We start from the raw sequence: 20,349 nt of genomic DNA on the forward strand, positions 1-20,349 counted from the left end.
CTCTGAGACCCTGAAACATTGGCAGGACCATTAAAATGTTAGGAGGCAAGGCGGCACCAGCAACTGAAGATATTTTTGAACGTTTTACCGTAAGAAAAACAAATCACGTTGCTACATTTAAGTAGCAGGTGCATCTTTATTTTATCTACTGAAATTCTACAAACTGACTGTCCATGTCTGCTGTATATTTTGGACTTACTTTTTTCTTCAACAGTTTTTAATATTCATACCTCTCCTCTATTCCAAGAATGGGAACTGACTAGAAAACAAATCCAGAACAGAATACGCTAAAAAATAATAAATTCTGGCTCATTGTTAATATTTGCAATATCTTCACTAACAAAGCCCTTTCAACATGTGGCTTGAAAGTACTGTAAGCATGGATATAATTCTTTGTATTCAGGACGTCACTGTCGTTATTAGCCAATTCACAAAACCCAAGGAAATCAAAAGTTTCAGATTTTAGTATGTTAATAACATTTAAAAAAAAACAAGACAAGAAAGGGCTTTCATCAGAAAAAGAAACATTTGTAACATGTTCTCTTACAGTTTTAGTTACATTACTGAGTTGGTAATTTCCAAACAAATTTTTATTACAGTATCTCAAGATTATTAATTAAACCTCTGCAAAAGTTGTACAGCCCAGTAAATTTTCTCCCATATTCATTGCTATGGGTATATAATTTATCCTCATTATTGAAACATCATCAGGTTTGGAAGTTATAGAACTAAGTGTTCCAGTAATACATACGTATTAAAGTAAAACAACATTTAAAACAAGTTGAGAGCAATATATAGACCTCCAATTAAGAATGATTTTAAAAAAGGATAAAAAAAGAGTCCAAAGTATGACAAGACATTTTGCATTACAAAACTCACAATACTTAATCTATGTACAATGCATTTTTAATAAAGAACACACTTCTTCCAGTCATACTTTTAACTTCACCGATATAAGAATACATTTTTTTTTCTTACTTGAAATCAGGTATAATAAAAAAAATAAAATCACTTAATCAAGAAATCAATGCTGTCAAGTTGTTATGGCCAAAGGGTACACCAGATATGCCACGGATGGCACTATGTCTATCCTACATTTCCCCTGCTACCTCACATGCAACTCCATCCACACTGTTAAGAGCAGCTCAGTTATGCCACTATGAGGGCCACTCATTCTCAGTGAATACCACTGCATAAAATTACTGTCTGAGGTTTTCTCCCTCTCACGAAGAGTAACTAGGAACTAAAATTGTCTTTACGAACTTCTTGCATAAGATAATCACTGTCAGAATCCAAGTCGTCTTCATCTACTGATGTTTCTTCTGCCAGACGTTTCATGCCCCGCTGTTGCGAAATGGCCAATGCGTATTTAATATTGTAAATATTCCATTCACAGCTGTAAAAATAAATAGGAACATGTTCAAAACAAGATTCCATTTTCCTCCTAAAATAAAAACACCTCTAAAAGAAGACCGTTGTCCTGGTTTCAGCTGGGATAGAGTTAATTTTCTTTCTAGTAGCTGGTATGGTGTTGTGTTTTGGGTTCAGTATGAGAAGAATGTTGATAACACACTGATGCTTTTAGTTGTTGCTAAGTAGTGTTTAGACTAAGTCAAGAATTTTTCAGCTTCTCATGCCCAGCCAGCAAGAAGGCTGGAGGGGCACAAGAAGTTGGGAGGGGACACAGCCAGGGCAGCTGACCCAAACTGGCTGAAGGGATATTCCATACCATGTGACGTCACATCTAGTATAGAAACTGGGGGGAGTTGGCCTGGGGGGTATCGCCACTCGGCGACTAACTGGGCATTGGTCAGAGGGTGGTGAGCAATTGCATCATGCATCACTTGTATATTCCAATCCTTTTATTATTACTATTGTCATTTTATTAGTGTTATCATAATTAGTTTCTTCTTTTCTGTTCTATTAAACTGTTCTTATCTTAACCCACAAGTTCTACTTCCCCCCCCCCCCCCCCCCCCCCCCCGATTCTCTCCCCCATCTCACTGGCTGGGGGAGAAGTGAGTGAGTGGCTGTGTGGTGCTTAGTTGCTGGCTGGGGTTAAACCACAACAACCGTCTCAAAAGTTCTAATACCACACTATCATCCCCCAAATTACTCCACACTTTTGTGCAGGGTTTTGATTTAAACTTTTAAATATAACAATACATACAGTTTCGAAACATCTTCAAAATGACGTTGCATGCTTTTCTGAAGGAACTGTATCACAGGGAGCAGCTTCACTGACCTTGAATGGAGAAAACATGCAATTTGCAGTGCAATTTATATTTATATATGGAAATCTAGAACTTTTCTACACTCTCAAAATTTTAACAAGCATACATGTTAACTTTTCAACATGAACATTTTAAGATAATACTAAATGAACAAAAGCTCTTTGCTTTTAACTCTGCCCTCAATGATTATACTTAATACAAGTAATATATTGCCAGAAATAATTTTTTTCTGATGTCTAACTGCAGCTTGAAGAACTAATTCTGCTTGCTGTAGTGATGACAGTTCCTTCCAGGTACTAAAATGCTTTCTGAACAAGGAAGAGTTTGTTTTAAATCATCCCCTCTTCTACTTTAACAGCAACAAAAGGAGAAAATTTGTTCCAGTCATTTCAGTGACTAAACCATTAATACCCATGTTGAAGCAAGGAAAGAGTTACACAATGCACTGTTTTTTTTAACCTGCAGGACTCCTTCTCAGATTACCTCTCACTTAACCTATTTTAAATTTGTAAATTTGCCTATTTTTGTTCCCCAAAGTCTATAAACTCTATACTATGGGTGGGCTGAATATAATTCATAGACCAGGCCCACGTAGTTGCAAAGAACTATGTAGGAAAGCAGAGTACTAACAAGCTAAGAGTGCGTGCTATAATCACAAGCTAAGTCTATAAAAATGCAGTCAGTACCTGCACATTATCTTTCGGTTATATTTAATATGCATAATTGTTTAAAAACACAATTGCCAAAATCCTACTATCACTCTTGAAATCTTTATGCATTTACAGGCTAAGAAAGCCATGCAAAGTTTTACCTGTAATATTTGAAAAATGTTTTTGCAATTTACCCTCAGAAATCCTATCATGCATTCCAATTCTATCGTACACATTTGTTAGAATGATAGAATCATTTAGGTTGGAAAAGACCTTTAAGATCAAGTCCAAACCATAACTTTTACTGTTAGTAAAGAAGCTGTAAAAATTAAGTAGTTTTAATTGTTGTGTGTGCGTTATCTAGCATGTCAGTAAATGTTAAGTAAAAACGTTAAACTAACAGGTAAATAAATTTTAAAATGCTTGTCAGCGTTTTGACTTTCACAAGATCTCACCTTGTTTTCAGTTTCTGTCCATGCAGCATGAGCAACTTATGAGCCCAAATAAGATAGAACTCTAAATGACAAGATATCTCAAATGCAGAGGCCAGGAACTCCAATACTTTCTCCACATACAGGTCTGGGAGTGATGAGCAGACAACATCAACTATGCAAAAAGGAAAAAAAGCCCACAGACATCAGAGTTGAATTACTATTTGGAGTAGCAAGAAAGCATGAAACGTGAAAGCATAAGGGGAAGGAGAATAAAGCACCGTCTTGGCAACTATTTGATTTTTAATATTGTATTTCAGGGTACAGTACCACAGTCTCTCAGGAGGCAAATCTCTCCTCTTTGAGCCTTCCAATCACTACTGTATTTAAAAGCAAGAACTTAACTACCCGCCCCCAACCAAGTTCTTCCTCGTAACAGAATACTCTCCCCACCAGCTCTCCTTCAGAACTTTTACTTCCACCCTTTCCTCCTTTTTCAGTGTGACTAGACTTTATTGAAGTTTTGTTGCTTTTGACTTCATATGAATTTCTGTATTCAGTAGAACTAGTTACACGTAATGATCAGAGGCAATGCTTGAAAAGACAGCAAAGTCACCTGCTCACAGAATGTCTGAATGCTGTTAGCAACTGCGCAGCACAAAGCAGCATTATTTATTAAGCATTCAAAATAATCTCACACATAACTATGATGACCTCATTATATATAATCCCCTCTCAAAAATAACCAACTCCTATTCTCTGCAGCCACCCCAACTGGCCTATGTAACATTCAACTGTGAAAAAAGTTTTCCGCTCTTGAAGAAACAGGCACACATTCATTCTGTTCACAGTGAATTACAATGCCTGAAATTTCCATGCCTCATGCTCTGCTCCTGAGGTTTTGGCACCTGCCTACTTACCCAGTCTTGCCTATGTACATGCAATTTTGGTTAACTTCAGTAAAAGAGAACTAAGTTTTGCCAGACAGAGGCAAACACCATTATGCCAACCCAGGTATGCCAACACAGGTATACAAAAGATCATTTACCCTGACATGCATAATTATCGGGCTTGCTACCTAGGGAATAAGGTAAGAAAATCCTACAAAGCAGTTGGCTTGCAACACATCTGATTTCAGACTAGAGCATGTTTTGACTAGATATAAGGAATTTTTATTTGTTACACATGAAACACTAGAAGGAAATAAATACCTTTCAGTGGGGTAACAACAGTGAGCTAAAGCTAAGAAAATATACTTCAACGTTACTATGAAGGAACTATTAATGGAGTTACAAAGTTAAGTAGAATACACTACTGAAAGTTTATTTTTAAGGTCATGTCTACCGTATATAGCTAATGAATGGACACATTAGTTACCAAAATGATGAAAAGGGTGCTAAAGAATGACTTCAGTAAATAACCTCAAAGCTAAGTGACATCTTACCTATTCCTTTTGTTTCTGATGTCACAACTGTGAAAGCATCTGTCTCTTGTTTGAAAGAGCTTGGCACTTAACTAATAAGCTGTTTGGTTTGTGTGAGCACAGCCCTCTATAAGGACCATATTTAAATTTGTTTAGAGGGATGAATTTAACAAACGCTGTAACTAAAGGACAAGATACTGCCAAAATAATATTATTGTTTTTAATATCTAGTTGGGAATTTCCCATGTTGCAAGAGATCTGTTGCCTCTTGTTGTATCATTGTGCAACCCCAAGTCTGGTTCTACCTTCTTTCCAACATCCCGTTAGGCACCTGAACACAGTAAAAATATTCCCCTCCTCTTCTAATGACTGAACAAATGCAGCTCTCTTAAGCCTCTCCTCAGCTGTCATGCACTCTGGCCCTCCAATCATTTTCCAAGCCCTCCACCAGATGCTCCAGAGTATCAATGTCTGTCTTGTACCGTCGAGCCCAAAACTAGGCACAGCACTCCTGACATGGTCTCACAAGTGCTCAGTAGAGAAGACTAATCACTTTCCTCAAACTGCTGACTATATCCTTGATTGCACAGCCCAGTATCCGGTAAACTGCCTTCATCACACAGGCACGCTGCTAACTCATGTTAAACTTGCTGTGCCTCTCTATCAGCTGTTTCTGAGAACTGACATCCAAAAACTTCACCTGCATATCCAGACCTCATCAAATTCCATGTTGAAAAGTCACTAGATGAGCATGCAGTAGACTGGTAAAAGTAAAACGTAAGTTATCACTAGGAAGTCTACTTTTTTTACAAAAGGCCACCCCTTCCTCTTTAGCCTTCAGCTACAGTATGAAGTCCTTAAATATCAATGTTATATTCCCCCCCTGCCAAGAGCTAAACTCTGCCCTTTACAGCTCAACTTACTTGGCTTACACACCTCTCCTTACAGCTAGTTCAGCCAAATTTCATGGAAGATCCACTCACCTTCATTGCTAGGTACAGCCTCTATGACCTCCTGAATTAATTTCTTTTCGTTCAGCTTGAAGGCCATGATGATAGCCACAGTATACTCCTTCTGATGCAGTGTTTTGCGTATATTGCTGGGTGTGACATCAATATCCAGCTCAAAAGGATCAAAAATTAGCCCCGAGTCCAGTGAATAGATAAGAAGACCCTCTGTGCTGGTGGCTGCCCAACTTCGTCCTAGAAGAGAAGTAACAATATTTAAGAACAAAGCTGGGTTTTCTAGGATGGAAACAGACAGTAATGATAAACAGATGTCTCTTCATTGTTTACAAGAAGTGGATAAGACTGAAAGCCATGCATCATTGATGAACCTGTAAGCAATGACAATGCTTGTAAAAAATAGCAGCTGAAAGTGGTGTACACTTAAGTTTTCCAATTATGCACTGCACACGAAACTAGACTACAAACCTAGCAGCACTGTGTAACACCTGGAGAGACCATCTCCGAGGCGTTTGTACTTCATTATTACTCCTCCAATGCTCTACTCTTTTTCTTGCTTTATATGGAATAAAAAAACCCCCTACATTAATTGTCAATACTCACCTGTAGGAGAGAATCGCAGGCAAGTCACTCTTATTTCTGGTTTAAAGTGTCGATAACTCATGTCACCTAAAAGAGAAGTTTTGAAGTGATTTAATATATTCACCAAAAGTTCATGGTCTGACTATCAACTCTAACTATGCTGTTATCATTATGCTGAAGAATCATGCAGAACATGCCAAAAACTGGCAGAGTTAAAGACAGGGTAAGTAAGGGACAGTCCATGTCGAAGAGATCCTACAGCTAAAGTGGTGGGACTGAATTTTGCTCTTTGAAAATTAAATCAGGACTGCTAAGTTCCATAGTCAGGAGACCACAGTACCTCCTGTTTCTTGTTTCTACTATGCAAAAGGGCCCACCTATACATCAGCTGAACACCTGCGTACCAGATCCCTGTGGCTACAGAACATTCAGGTAATCCTAACTTTAAAACTGAGCTGAACAATTCAAACCCTTCTTATCTTGTATCGACTCTACATCAAAGGTTTTGATCCACATAAAACTAGTAACAAGACAGCAAAGCCAAAAGCCGTACCTGTTTTTACTCCAGGAAGAGGAATGGCAACACCATCTTCACCTCCAGCCCCTTCATCAATCAGAGCCATGCTGCCAAATTCGGTCATTTTTCTCCGATCTAAGTACTCCTAGAAAAACATGTAAGTTCACTGCACTGAATCTCCTCTCAAACATCTGTATTAACTGAAAATCCTCCATAACATTCAGGAGTTATCTAATGATTACTTCCTTGCACTTTCTTCCAAAAGCTTCTCCAAAATCATGGAGAAAACTGACAATTTCACAACAGTGGGCAACAGTGTCTGACCACAGATGAGAATCAGGCTGCTTCAGTCTTAAGGCCTCAGAACAGCACAACACAGTTTAGACTGTGGTTTCATATTATTATGATGTTGTTCTACTCAAGAGATGCACTGTTATCCCAGATGCAGGCCCACTCTTCTTCCCCTTCAGGTTCTAAAACTGCACTGTGCTAATGTAAGGGCTGTGTAGCCAGGCAGCTATGCAAATGATGTTTTAGGGACCTCCCCGCCCTCCATTTTTAAATACCCATCCCCCTCCAGGATTCTTTTCCAGCTGGCTCACTTCTGGTATCCTTTTAAGGATGTTAAAAAGGGTTACTGGAATTTCTTCCTTCTGATGCTTTTCATCGTTCACTTTACTTTTAAAGGAATTTAATTTTCCATTTAATAATATTCAGAAACTGAGTTTGTAAAGGTCAGTGATGTTCTTGTGTGTCCACAATAAAATCCTTCATTTCTTTGCTAACAGAAACAACTGACACCCAGGGAAAGTTAGCTTAGTACAAAACATTGATAATTCAAATCTTCTCTTCAACTTTAAGTTAGGTGCAACTGACTTCACTATGCTTAAGAGTTCTGCTCATTCAATACAAACACACTGCAATCTGGCAAGACTTTAGTTACCAGAGTGTCAGGAATTAATTTTGTTTTCTGAGAAATATTTCCTTATCACTCTCCTGCACAAAATGAACCTGTCCTTAACGAAACATTCATGAATCCTACTTAATGAGATGTTATACCAAAACCACTGTCTTGCGGGGGTGCGGGAATGAAAAAACCTGACTCCTCTGGTCACGTACCTCCATTGCATCTAAAGAAAAGTTGCATGAGATTTCAAATTTTTTCATAAGAATCTGTTCCTTGACATTATATATACAGACAAATTTTGACAATCCACCTGCCAGAATAGACTGACCGTCTGCTGAGTAACACAGAGTAGTAAAAGATCTAGTAAAGAAAAAGAGAAAGTAGTTAATTCCACTGCCACATCCGAGCTAAAACATAAGTACAGTATGAAGACACAGAAGAATAACCGTTCCATGGAAAAAATTGAGATCTTCATTCACACAGTATGTACTTAACACACGAAATCATTTACCACAAACAAGTACTTGGTGCTTTACTATGAATCATAAACAATTTAGAACATCAACAGCTTTTTGAAGTACTTCCATACTTCTGATTCTGAGTTGCAGCTCAATGAATGAGCTCTCAGCTACACCCTACACAACACTAAGGATGGTCAGAAGAGCTAGAGAAAAAACAAAGCCATGGCATGTTTTAAAGCGATGGTTGAGAGCTCATCACCAAAAAAATACTTTTTTTTTTTTTTTCAGAAAGTCATTGTTTCCTTTTTCATTTTGTTTTGAGTGGGAGCAATGTGGAAAAAAAGAGGGGCTCAAGGGAAAAAGAGAAGAATGAAACACGACTTCTATATTACCCTTTTTGACAGCACACAAATTCAACTTGCCTTTAAACATGACTTCACATGTGTAGTAATGTGTAAAAAAACCCACAGCATATTTACATTTTTTAAAAAAAATGTAACAGTTTCTACACACCAATAATTACATACTAGTACCTACATAACAAGATATCCACTTAAAAACCTAACACCTTTAGCAAATGAACAACTTGTCATGAGAAGCTTAGTATTATGCTGGCAACCCAAGTTTATAACTGACGAAAAAGAACACATGCTCAGAATGATGCTGATTGGTGGGTGATCACAGCAAAAGACAAAAAGGATCCATCCAGATGTCAAGTCAGGCAGTCTTTTAAAATCCAACATCAGAATCAAAATATTTGAACAGCAGATGCACTTTGAAATCTTCCCGTAAAAAGCAAATGGAAAGAAACAATTCAAAAGCAAGCCAGTGTGGCACCCTCTTTTCACTGCAATCTCATTTACTTACTTTCCCTTGGCTGCTTGTTTGGCAGTTATTTTATCAAGCTCTTTCCTTCCCATCTGAAGATCATGCCTTCCCTCAATTGAGCCAGTTTGCACTGCATTTTCATGATCCCAAAATGTTATCTGTCCATTCAAAGCAGCAACTGCAAGCTCCTTGCCATCAGGACGGAAAGCAACAACAAGAACTGCAAAGAATTTAATTAACAGTTAAAAATGCAGTCAGATCTGTTTCTAAGAAAATACCCCATATTTTTCTGGGATCTCATCTCAACTACCAGAAAAAGCTTAAGACTAACAAGTATGACTGTACTTTTTCTCTGGACAACATACAAATGTTTAGCTAATTGTAAAGCTAGAGCTAGTATTAAATAAAAAAGATTTCTTCTACTGTTAACTAAATACTATAGAAAACTATCTGAACTTTTGGTTTTCTTTACCAAGAATGAGTCTGTATTTAACATGTTCTGTTCTTCATTCTTGAAATATTTTTGCTAATATTTTTATATTTGATGTAAGATGAAATAAAGGTTACCATCTGAGTTCAGTATTAGTGTCTCCTTAGTTCTCCAGCTGTCTAACATATCCCATAACTTGACAGTTTTATCCCAAGAACCACTAGCTAGAACACACTTCATTGGGTTAAAGGACAAACTGCTGATGGGGCCCTCATGACCTGACAAGACCTAACAAAAAAAGAAAAGATAACATGGAATTAGGTGAAAGAAACTGAAATTCATGTAGTCTGCATTCAGTAAACTCTAAATATAGCAATGAAAACATGCCTAACTTGTTCACACATGCCTGAGGTCACTTTTGGAAATGTGGTATGATACGTACCAGTGATTCTCAACTTTTTATTTTCAGAAGTTTTAAAAAAAACTCACCGAAGTGCTACCACTGCATAGGCACCTACAACCACTCTTATGCATGCACATAGACTCTTTACAGACCGAGACGTAGGAATACGGTGCACTTCCCCCCCCCCCCCCCCATCAGAACAATCAGACCAACTGTGAAAAAGCGAGTCATTGCTCTGACAATTCAGTATGTCCTGCAGCTGAAAACATTTAAGAAAAAACACTAATAAAAACTGTGAATAAGAGTAATATAGATTTTTATGGCATGGAGCTCCTACTCCTCTCAAAAGAAATCAAGGAAAGAAACTAAACTCAAAACTCTGGAGATCCACTCAAGTATATGCTGAGTTACTATAGTGATATATATTCAATAGCTATGCCAAATTAAATGCATGAATTGAACATGTACAAGATGTACAATAATGCTTAAGAATTGAAAATAGCAAATGAGTTTGATTTACTCAGAAGTACTGTGTCCCTCCTTTATTACATCTACTCTGAAGAGAACGCATTTCAAACTAGCAGCAAGACAGTGGGGATTTAACTTAATAGTTTTCTCACTCTACATTATAAAAACCTTCTACACAAAAAATCATGTCCCTGCTCTGCTCCAGCAAAACTGTCCACAAAATCTGTATTGATCTTAGGACAGTACCTACAATTTCTTCACTACCTGCAGAAAGTATGTAGAAGAGAACATCTCTGAACAACTGCTGGAGGAAAGACTCTCATGCCCACGTGTTAGCCCCGCAATATTGGTGTTACTTCATCAGCTAGCAAGAGCTCCCTACTCAAAAATTCTAAAAACTATTTCCCACACAAATCCAGCATAGCCTCCATGCGATAAATAAAAAATTGCTGAGAGTAACATAGTGTAGCTCCAGTTCTTGAATATAAACACAACAAAACACATCATGTTATATTAAAACCCTCCCACTAATCCCAAAGTGACTTAGTATCATCACGATCTATATCATGTGTTAAATTCAAGCCCTCCAGCATTGTAGGTCCTTACATCTAGCAGCCTCCCACTCTGCATTGACCAGATGAATATTTCAAAGGAATCCTGAGAACCAGCTGACACAATCTCGCCACTGCAGTCCGCAGCTAAACAAGAGAACTGACTTGGTCGTGGAGATGTAAAGGTACGGAAATTGCGGTATCTGTTGTAAATGTCAAAATAAACTATGAGAACATTTTAGGTGGATTTAAACATATGTTTTACAAACATACTGAAAAAAGGATTTCATTTTACTTGTAAAGTCTTTTAAGCTAGCTACAGGAAAAATATTCTTTGTATAAAATTAGATGCAATGCTTCAGCATGATTCAAAGACTCAAAAAAGGTATTAACAACTCTGCAGAAATAGCAACCAAAAATACTCAAACAGAAGAGCTTTCTTCAATTACACAGCATATATCCATTCTTTAGAAAACATGGGCTTGTTTACATATCCAGTTCTGTACATAGTTGTATTATAATGGCTCAACCACTAAAACTATGGCAAACATTCCGTTAGACAGGTGCCAATTCCCCATTTGAGTAGTAGAGCCAGACAATGATCTTACTGGATTTCCAGCTTCTCTGAGAAAAGTTCTTCCAGAATTTTCTTCACAGAAACTGGATGGAATGAAAGGGTTGCTAAATGCTATCCAAATTTGAATCAAAGGCTGAACCAAAAATCAATAAAGCAGTACTCACATTTGTGCAACTTTAACTTGAAACAAGCCATCAGCAGTTTGCTGTATTTTGGGAGAAGAAAGCTGAAGACTAAATCAGACACAAAAGCTTTTCATAAAGAGTTACCTGTGTAGATCAAAGGCACGTACTGTTCCATCTAGGGAAGCACTCAAAATGACATAACCATTGGAAGTAAAAGTTACAGCAGTTACACCACTGGTATGTTCTGTAAAAGTGACAAAACAAAAGCTGCTTGAAGTGTTCCACACTTTCACCTGCAAGAAAGACAAGAAAAGGATTCTTAGAATCTCCATCATCAGTTCAGAGAGAAAGTAAGGGTAATGCAGTAAAAGAGTACAGAAAAGTTAGTCCTAGAACTCTGCAACAGCATAAAGGACTTTCGATACCATCAGTAAGGAATTCTGTGCAAGTGAGGCAAACAGGCCACAGCTTATCATTAAACCCCTAAAGAGACATATACAACACAAAAATCTACGTGGAGATAGACAAAAAAATTTTGAAACAAAGTTAATTTTCAAGGAAAGCTATAGCACTTGGTGAGTATCTTGGGCTCCCAAGCTTTGTACTGTCCACAGGAAAGACAAGTGTCAAACTCAAAACCAACTGTGAAGCCATTCCAGAAGTTACAACTGAGATATTTCAATCTTTTTTTTTCCCCGAACAAAAATGTTATGTGTTTAGCTATCTGCAGTTCAAGACTTCTGGGGTTTGGTCAATTTTGAATCCGAATATCAGAAAGCATGTAGTGGCAGGTCTTTTTCTGACATTCAGAAGTTTTGATAGGAAATAAGATACTATCTTTGTCCCATTTACATGCCAATAGATCGTGGGATTACTCTACAAAAGATCTTTAAAAAAAAAAAGGTACATGTACACATAACCTATCATTTCAATACAAGTCATCCACAAGAAACTAATTTTTCTTTTAAGTAACAAGCTTCTGCAATGTTCCATTTCAGAAAAATCTGTTTAGGAATTGCCCTTTTAGAAGTAATTTGAAATTAATTTCACATCAAACCCAATTATTAAAAGGGCATGAATTTGGGTGACTGAAGTTCACTCATGCCAAAATATCATGGAACCACCACAAGCATACATAAATTAACATTTGATGAATTAGATCTTTTTGTGTTTATGGTGACTGCATCTATAATAATTAAAAAATCATCTGCTAAAAAGCATAAGTGGTGCAATTTGCAGAGGATAACAGCAATAATAAATCAAAATATATACGCTGTAGAAAAATATGTATCAGTTACAGTAACAGATCTTTCCACATAAAATGGAAGTTGAAGCTGCTTACTATGCTATTAAGACTTAAGTTCATATTTCAGTAATACTGCCCCACTTACTTTCCCATCCTCCCCTCCAGTTACTATGTATTGTCCATCTGGAGAATATGCTAATGAAACCATGCTGTTGAAATGTCCTTGCTGCTTCAGCACGTAGGACTCACTTTGCCATTCCCACACCAGGAGCTGACCCAAACCTGTAAACGCATGAGAAGTATTATGAATACAATGACCCTGCAAATGCAAGCCACAAAAAACATTAATTGCAAGCAACATAAAAAAAAAAAAAAAAAAAAAAAAGGTTGATGCAGACAGGTTGCGCTATGCATCTATCAATCCTAATAAAAGCCCTTTCCCTTTTGTAAGTTCAAGGCAACTTTCCTCAAAAAGCAGGAGCTGTTACTTGGATTAACATTCTCAATACTACAACAGCAATGCTATCAACCAGCTGATAAATGATCTGGAAAGAAAAGCAGGGCTGCATATAAAGGTATAATCTTGGCTATACCTTTACGATTATGGACTGGGTGGGAACGTTGGAATATCCAGGCAGCTTTGTAAAATGGCATGTGCAACAAGTGGCAAAGGAAGAGAGACTGGGCCCAGAATGAACGCATATTGTAAACTACAAGGCATATGGGCTTTATCCTAATTCTGCTAGAGTTTTCATATAAGAAACATACATTTTTTCCTTTGTCAACAAAGTATTTTCCTGAATCATAAGAATTCTGTGAGAAGAAATTGATTAGGGATACTTGCTTTACTGTATCTAGACACTACAGAGATGAGACTATAAATTATTAACAGAACTTTAACATTTGGATTCAAGACGAATAAGAGGAATTTGGGCTTGCATGCCCACAACATTTCTAATTTTTCCATGAATACAGACTAAAAAAAATTTACAAACCTGAACAACCAAAGGCAATCCAGTCACCAGTACAGTTGATAGAAATAGAAGCTATCCTTTGGTCTGAAATACTGAAGTAAAAGAATTACCCAATAAACAAACTTGAGTTTTCACGCCTTGTATGATAAAACTTCAAATCTAGGGTTTATTACCTCTATTCAAGCAAGTTCTTTGATTACTTTACTGAACTTCACTGTAACGCCAAAAGCCACATACAAATTCTTTCCTTTATTATACTCAAAAACATCAGACAAATCTGCCTTATTTGGAATGAAGACAAAGAGTATCTACATCCCAAAGATGTACTTGCCAGTACAGGGTAAAACTCCCCACATTCAAGAAAAAAAAAGTATTCTTTTCTGCAGGGAAATTATGCATTCTTTAGCTAGTATCATAGAGTGATGGAAAAGAATTATGGTTTTATTTTTCAACCTAGAGACAGTTTACACATAATTTTACACATGTAGAACTTTTTTTTCAGGTATTGTCTTTATTTTCTACAACAAAACTGAAAAACAAAGTCCAAAGCATTGAAGAAATCTATAGCCTAACTAACTAACTACTCAGGAGTTCCTCATTCAGACCTCACTTTTCCATAATAAGCTATGGAATGGAGTTGCATGGTATTTATTACATGAGTCTAACTATGATTCTGCCTTCCCAGGAATTACCATACTAAATAGATACTCATGTTTTAAGATTTTTGTGCTGATTATTCAGCCTTCACTACTGAACTTGGTGTGTTCTCAAACAAACAAGAACTCCGCCCAAAACCAAACCAAAAAACCGACAACCCCACACCTCACCTCAAGGAGTGGATCAGGTTGAAATCTGGAAGCTCATGGAGGTGAAAGATTCCAGAGGCAAAGCCAGTGACTAAAAGGTGTGTTTTCTTGTGATAGGCTGCAGATGTCAGGTTATTAAAATCTCCCTCTTTATTGAAAAAATACCTGGCATCAAAGAAATAAGCAGCAAACTGAATGTGAAAGAAAAGTATGCTGTTATAGCTGCATTCCAGTATAGGTCAAATATTTTGATCAAGGTATCCTACAACAAAACTAAAAAGCAGTAGTTCCAGAAATTGCTAAATATACATGCTTTACATAGCTAGTGAAAGCTAATTTTTTTCCTCAATGTTTACAGCTGCTACAGTAATCTGGTTATCAGAAGTGACACCTGATCACATGCAATGAAAGGGACTAACAGTTAACCTCAGAAGAACTGCACTGTGCATTTCTTTTTGATCATCTAATGCCAATATGGATGGCTCTCATGAATTCACTGGTTATCCTTCTATATGTGAGTCCTCTTACAGAGTAAGGAATTGAAGCAATAGTCATAAATACTATATGCCTGGTGAAGAAGGTTTTCTCAGCTTCTTTGTAGCTGTATCTCTTACTGGAATTAAACAGGTAAGCCCCACATGATAGTCAATTAAAAGAGCAGCTGAATATTATCCAACAGTTGTATACTCCAAATTCCTTCAGTCTGGAAGCGATGTTCACCAAGGCTAATTCCAACCTGGGTTGGGGTAGGGTACGTACTTTATACTTCCTTCACAGTCAGAGGCTGAGAACATAAGCCTGATGTCAGGTGTTCCCAATTGGCCCCTACACGCATCCCATCTCTCCCTCACTCCATTACAAGAGATTGCCTATGAACATTATCCTTCTTCAAGCAAAGCTAAATGCTGCGACTATCTTAAAACTGGATTATTCTTTGTAAGCCACGTCTCCTTTGATGTGGACAGAGAGGGAGATCCTTCAGGAAGGCATCTCCAAGTAGTTCACCAAAGAGGCTGATGAGCTATCTTTATCAAACGTTGCTGTCACCTCTTGAAGACAACCACTCTCTTCCTGCAAGAGCTCAAAGCCTCTAGACTTAGAGGATACTGTACTAAAGACCTCATTACACTTTTTGAGTTTCAAACTACAACACATACACCGTAAGTCAGTATTTCTTACTAAAATTACACTGACTCATTATTCTGAAGGTGAAGGGTATTGCCCTTCATGTAGTCAAGTTAAGACAAACAGGTGTTCTACCGAAATTATTTAAAATGGGATTTATAGTAGATTACTAAATTCTGGGCAGAGTTTTATACTGCTTTGTATGAGTGATAAAGGGTGAAAAAAGCCCAATATAGTAAAACCCCATAACAACTCTGTCTTTGGAAAACTGAAAATCACTTACTTTGCAACACGTGAATATTTAACCTTATCTCTAGTCTCACGTTCATTTGGATTGGCTTTTCCATGAATTTCTTCACCCTTCGGCTCTTCAGGAAACTCTTCATCATTTTTTGCTGCATTCTTCTCCCTAGCTGCATCTTTAGGGGGCATGGGCTTCAAACCGTCAAGCTCCGTATCACACTGCCACACACAGAGAGCTGCATCCTGGCTAATTGTGTACAGCTAGAACACAAACACAGCAACATACAATTATTGTGTAATACCTATGTTTTGTACTCTGCTGTCTTGGTATGAATCTAGACTTGCAGAAGAATTAGCAAGTCTGCACTCTATCATGAGGATAATACATTACTTAGTCCTCTAGAATTTGAAGTGCTTTGATTTGGAAAATTCACTTGTCCCGAAAACTGGTGATTTACTTTCCCTGCCCTCAGATAATTTTTGAAAAGACCAAAGGCAATTTGTTTACCAGTTAGCATTACAGATAATTAATCTTTTCATATTTAAAACTGTAACTTTTGGGGGGAGCAATTTTAAATAACTTACTCTCCTTCTGAAGTTTACTTCTTCAAATGTTCATGGAATTGTAAACTCCCAATCGCAGCAGAGGAGTCGAGAGACATATTACTCACTTATTTTCTAAATTCTGAGATATTACCAAAATAGTCAGCATCCTGATCTACAGATCAGATTCTGCTTCAACTATTTTAATACTAAAATTCAAGAACATTATGTGATTATACATACATCTAGACTGTTCTCTTCAAAAAAGCAGGCTACTATTATATCCTTATGCCCTCCAAGCGAGTAGTAGATCAAGTTTGCCCATCGTTCTGCTCCAAACACCCATGTAGACATGTCCTTGCTCCCTACTGCAAAACATCTACAAAAGAAAAGGCAATTTGAATTAGAACACTGGTTTGCAAAACTCTTCACTGGCTGGAGAACATTCTGAGCAGAAAGATACACCAGTCACCACCTTAAAACTAAGAGCTGTAAACTGAGGTTGGCAACTCCAGCAAAGGTAGATGGGATTAAACACATTCAAAAGGTCAACCATGGTCACATTCCTGAGATATGTTCCTTGTATGGATAACTAGACATTCTCAAGCAAGAATCCATTGTTGATCCATAATACATGCATATTTTATACTTTCTAGCCTGCCTAATTCAAATTTTTTTAATTCAAGATAGAATGAGAAACAGAAGAGCCAAAAACAATTTTTAAAGCTAGTACAATACTTTAGAGCAAAAAAAAAATGGACTGTAACATGCACACAAACATTAACAATGTGAGCAGGTAGACAGTGCTTTAGTTTATTAACTCACTTGGAATCATCAGTCCAGTCAATACAAGTTGTTTCATCATATGGACCATAGTAAGTTTTGTCCAGAACAAACGCATTAAATTCTCGTGTCCTCCCAGGAGCATGGTACATAAGAGCAACATTGTCTTTTGTAATCACAAATTTCCTGTCATATGGGGGGGAAAAAAGCATAATTGCACACAAAGCTGTTAAAGCAAACAATTGTTCAGTACAGATAGCAATACAATGAAACAAAACAATGTTAAAAAGGTTTCCGCGTTATTAAAATGATAAATATGGATTGCTTTCGAATGCAAAACAAAAAGTTATTTGCAGACTGATATTATCCCCCAATTTACACATCATAAGACAGAAAACCTTCAGTAAAAATTATTTAAGTTGAATAATGAAATATTTATTCTCTAATTCTCACAAAGGAAAGTTCAAACATTCAAAACAGGATATTCTATTTCAACCTCTCTTCACCTCCATATATTGGCCACTTCCAGAAAAACAAATCATCTGCACCCCCTGTTACGCATATCCTTTAATCTGGTCCTGTTACCAGCATAATTCTGTAACACAGAACTGTGATTCCAACTTCCAAGCAAAAACTCATTCAAGATCACTTTAAGTCAATCCAACTGAGGAATGCCGCCAAAAGGGGAACTTTGCACTTTTTCCTCTCGCTGTTCTGATACTTCTAACATTTATGTCACCACACTTTGGATCTGTGACCATGCAGTTAAAATATAAGGGACATGAAAAGAAGCACTCGATTCAGAGAACTGCCTCTTTCAGTAGTACAGCTGTCTTAAGACTAACCCAAGTCAGCAGGGAAACTGCACCACCACAAGTGCCATCATGCAACTTTGCAGCACTGACTGTCCCCCCCCGTGGGCTCTTTCACCTTACCTACGATACATAAGAACAGCTAAGACTCACAGCAAATCTTCTATGTTTCTAAGAGTCCCACCATAGACAACATCTGTGACAGACAACTTTCCTGCCAGTATCTGTTTCCAAGGCTTTGCTTTAGCTCTTTTCTTTCCCTCTCAACTTTGCAGATGAAGTGACCCTGATCAGCTCTAAATCTCCCCTATGTTAATCAATAGGTATCATCCACAGATTGGTCAGAATGTCTTCATAATTACAACTAGCTTAAGGGGTAATTTCTGTCGTTTTGTTCTAAAGTATGCACATTTTACTTACTTGCCATCAGGGGAAAAGCTGACACTGTGAACTGGCTTGTGAAAATAAAAGTGATGTATCACACATTTCCCGATCAAACTGACAAGCAAGGCAGCTCCCTCTGTAAAGGCAGAAAAAGAAAGATCATGGAAATAATCGAGTTCCCAAAGAAACCATAATGCTAGCAAGCTTAGTTTCTTTCCTTGAAGGGGAGGGGAAGTACCTCCTCAGAAACTTTTAAAGTTCTGTAAATGAAGATATCTTCCCCAGAAATTCTAACATAATTTTTAAAGCAGAGCACTTCTAATTTGTGTTAAGGTTGAATATCTAGCAATACACACTTTCCCCTCTTAAGGCTGTATTTTTATTTCTTTCTTTTAGAAAACAAATGCCTCCTTTACGAAAGTACCTTCATCAATTAGAATGGCAAGACTTCCATCTGGAGAGAGCCCCACGCACACAATATTAAGCCGTGTAGCCAATGGGAATGTCTCACACTTATTACTGCAAGAAAAAGATAAAATGGTAAATTGGGTACAAGGATGCAGAAACAACAGTCATCTTCGGTATCAATGAAATACAGTTGGATACCTACGCTAAAGCCACAGAATCAGCTTAGATGTAAAACCCCCCAACGACTTTCTTTGGCTGTCACAACCCCAAAAACACCAGCTATGTAAGAGACGGGCTCCTGAGCACAATACCGGCATAACGAGCATCAATCACAACTCTGGCCTAGAGGAAAAGGCAGATGACAGTCTAGGCCTTCCCATAGCCAAGAGACAGCACAAGACAGATACACACAAGGAAACCATGCGACTAATCAAGTACAAACCTTTTTTCCTCCCCTTTTTGTTTCTAAAACACACCTTCACGTACTTCTTACGCTATTCTCCCCACAGACCAACGTACAGAAAATCTGCACTGCGCAACGCCTCGACAGTTATTCTACCAGGCAGGCTTCTACCTTTTAACGCTAAGCCAGAAACTCTTCGGGATATTTTGGAAGGCAAACCACTCTGGAGAACCCCAGCCCACGCCAGCTGCGGCCCCACACGGCGCAGCACGGACCGCGCCGGTCCGGTCCCGCAGGACGGTGGGAGCCGGCGGTGCAGGGACCACCGTCACCCACCCCCCCCCCGGGCAACGCGGACTTGGCTGTCACCGTGCCGCCCTCGGGTCGGGCTCCACAACCTCCTGGGAGCTTTACTTACACCCCCTCCCAAAAAAAAAAAACCCAAAAAACAACCCCAACTGTGCTGGCAGTGCCAGGCCCTGCTACTCGCCCGGGCAGGAGCTGGCGGAGTACTAGGCCGGCGGGCCTGAGGGGAGCCGAGGGGGGAGGCAGACGCTGGGCCTCGCTTACTTCTTCAGGTCGAAGACGGAGATCCTGTTCCCGACGGGGCTGACGAGGGCGCTGCCATCGCGGGTGAAGCTGAGGTTCCCGCGGCGGTACACGGTGCCCAGCAGGCCGGAGAACTGCGAGGGGAGGAGGGGGGGAGGAAAGAAGAAACCGGGGGGGGCGGTTAAAGGAGCAGGGGAGGGGAGAGGAAGGCAGAGGCCGCCGTCCCACGCGGGCGGCTGCCGCCGGGCACTCACCCGGTACGCGAACTTCATGGCTGCGGCGGCGGCTCCACGTGAGGAGCCCGCGGAACCGCGGCGGCGGGCGGGTGCGCGGCGGTGCCGCGCATGCGCCCGCTGCGGAGGCGGTGGGGGCTTCCCGCCGGGGGCGGGGCGGTCGAAGCCGCTGCCGGCGCGGGGGGAGCGCCCTGCCGAAGCCGGTGTCCCCCGCCCCGCTCCGGCGTTACGAGGTAGAGGAGGGGACTCGCCGCCAGGAAGCCGGCGCCCCGCGACGGAGCCCGTTCG

At 39.0% G+C, this 20,349-nt stretch overlaps 1 protein-coding gene across 1 annotated transcript; it reads right to left on the reverse strand.

The window, feature by feature from the left end:
* Window positions 1-112: 112 nt before the first annotated feature.
* Window positions 113-20,147, reverse strand: PWP2 (PWP2 small subunit processome component). Its single transcript, XM_052794648.1, has 21 exons — window positions 20,083-20,147; window positions 19,850-19,962; window positions 18,893-18,987; window positions 18,505-18,604; window positions 17,315-17,458; window positions 16,733-16,868; window positions 15,987-16,207; window positions 14,600-14,743; window positions 13,794-13,864; window positions 12,944-13,080; window positions 11,697-11,845; window positions 10,906-11,053; window positions 9,566-9,716; window positions 9,038-9,218; window positions 7,922-8,069; window positions 6,839-6,947; window positions 6,307-6,372; window positions 5,722-5,940; window positions 3,340-3,490; window positions 2,171-2,245; window positions 113-1,396 (listed from the first exon to the last, which is right to left on the reverse strand). The coding sequence occupies exons 1-21, from the start codon at window positions 20,098-20,100 to the stop codon at window positions 1,237-1,239; spliced, it is 2,736 nt and encodes a 911-aa protein (XP_052650608.1). The 5' UTR covers window positions 20,101-20,147; the 3' UTR covers window positions 113-1,236.
* Between the last annotated feature and the right edge of the window lie 202 nt (window positions 20,148-20,349).

The sequence above is a fragment of the Harpia harpyja genome, chromosome 8 (genome assembly GCF_026419915.1).
Source record: "Harpia harpyja isolate bHarHar1 chromosome 8, bHarHar1 primary haplotype, whole genome shotgun sequence".
Classification (NCBI taxonomy): domain Eukaryota; kingdom Metazoa; phylum Chordata; class Aves; order Accipitriformes; family Accipitridae; genus Harpia; species Harpia harpyja.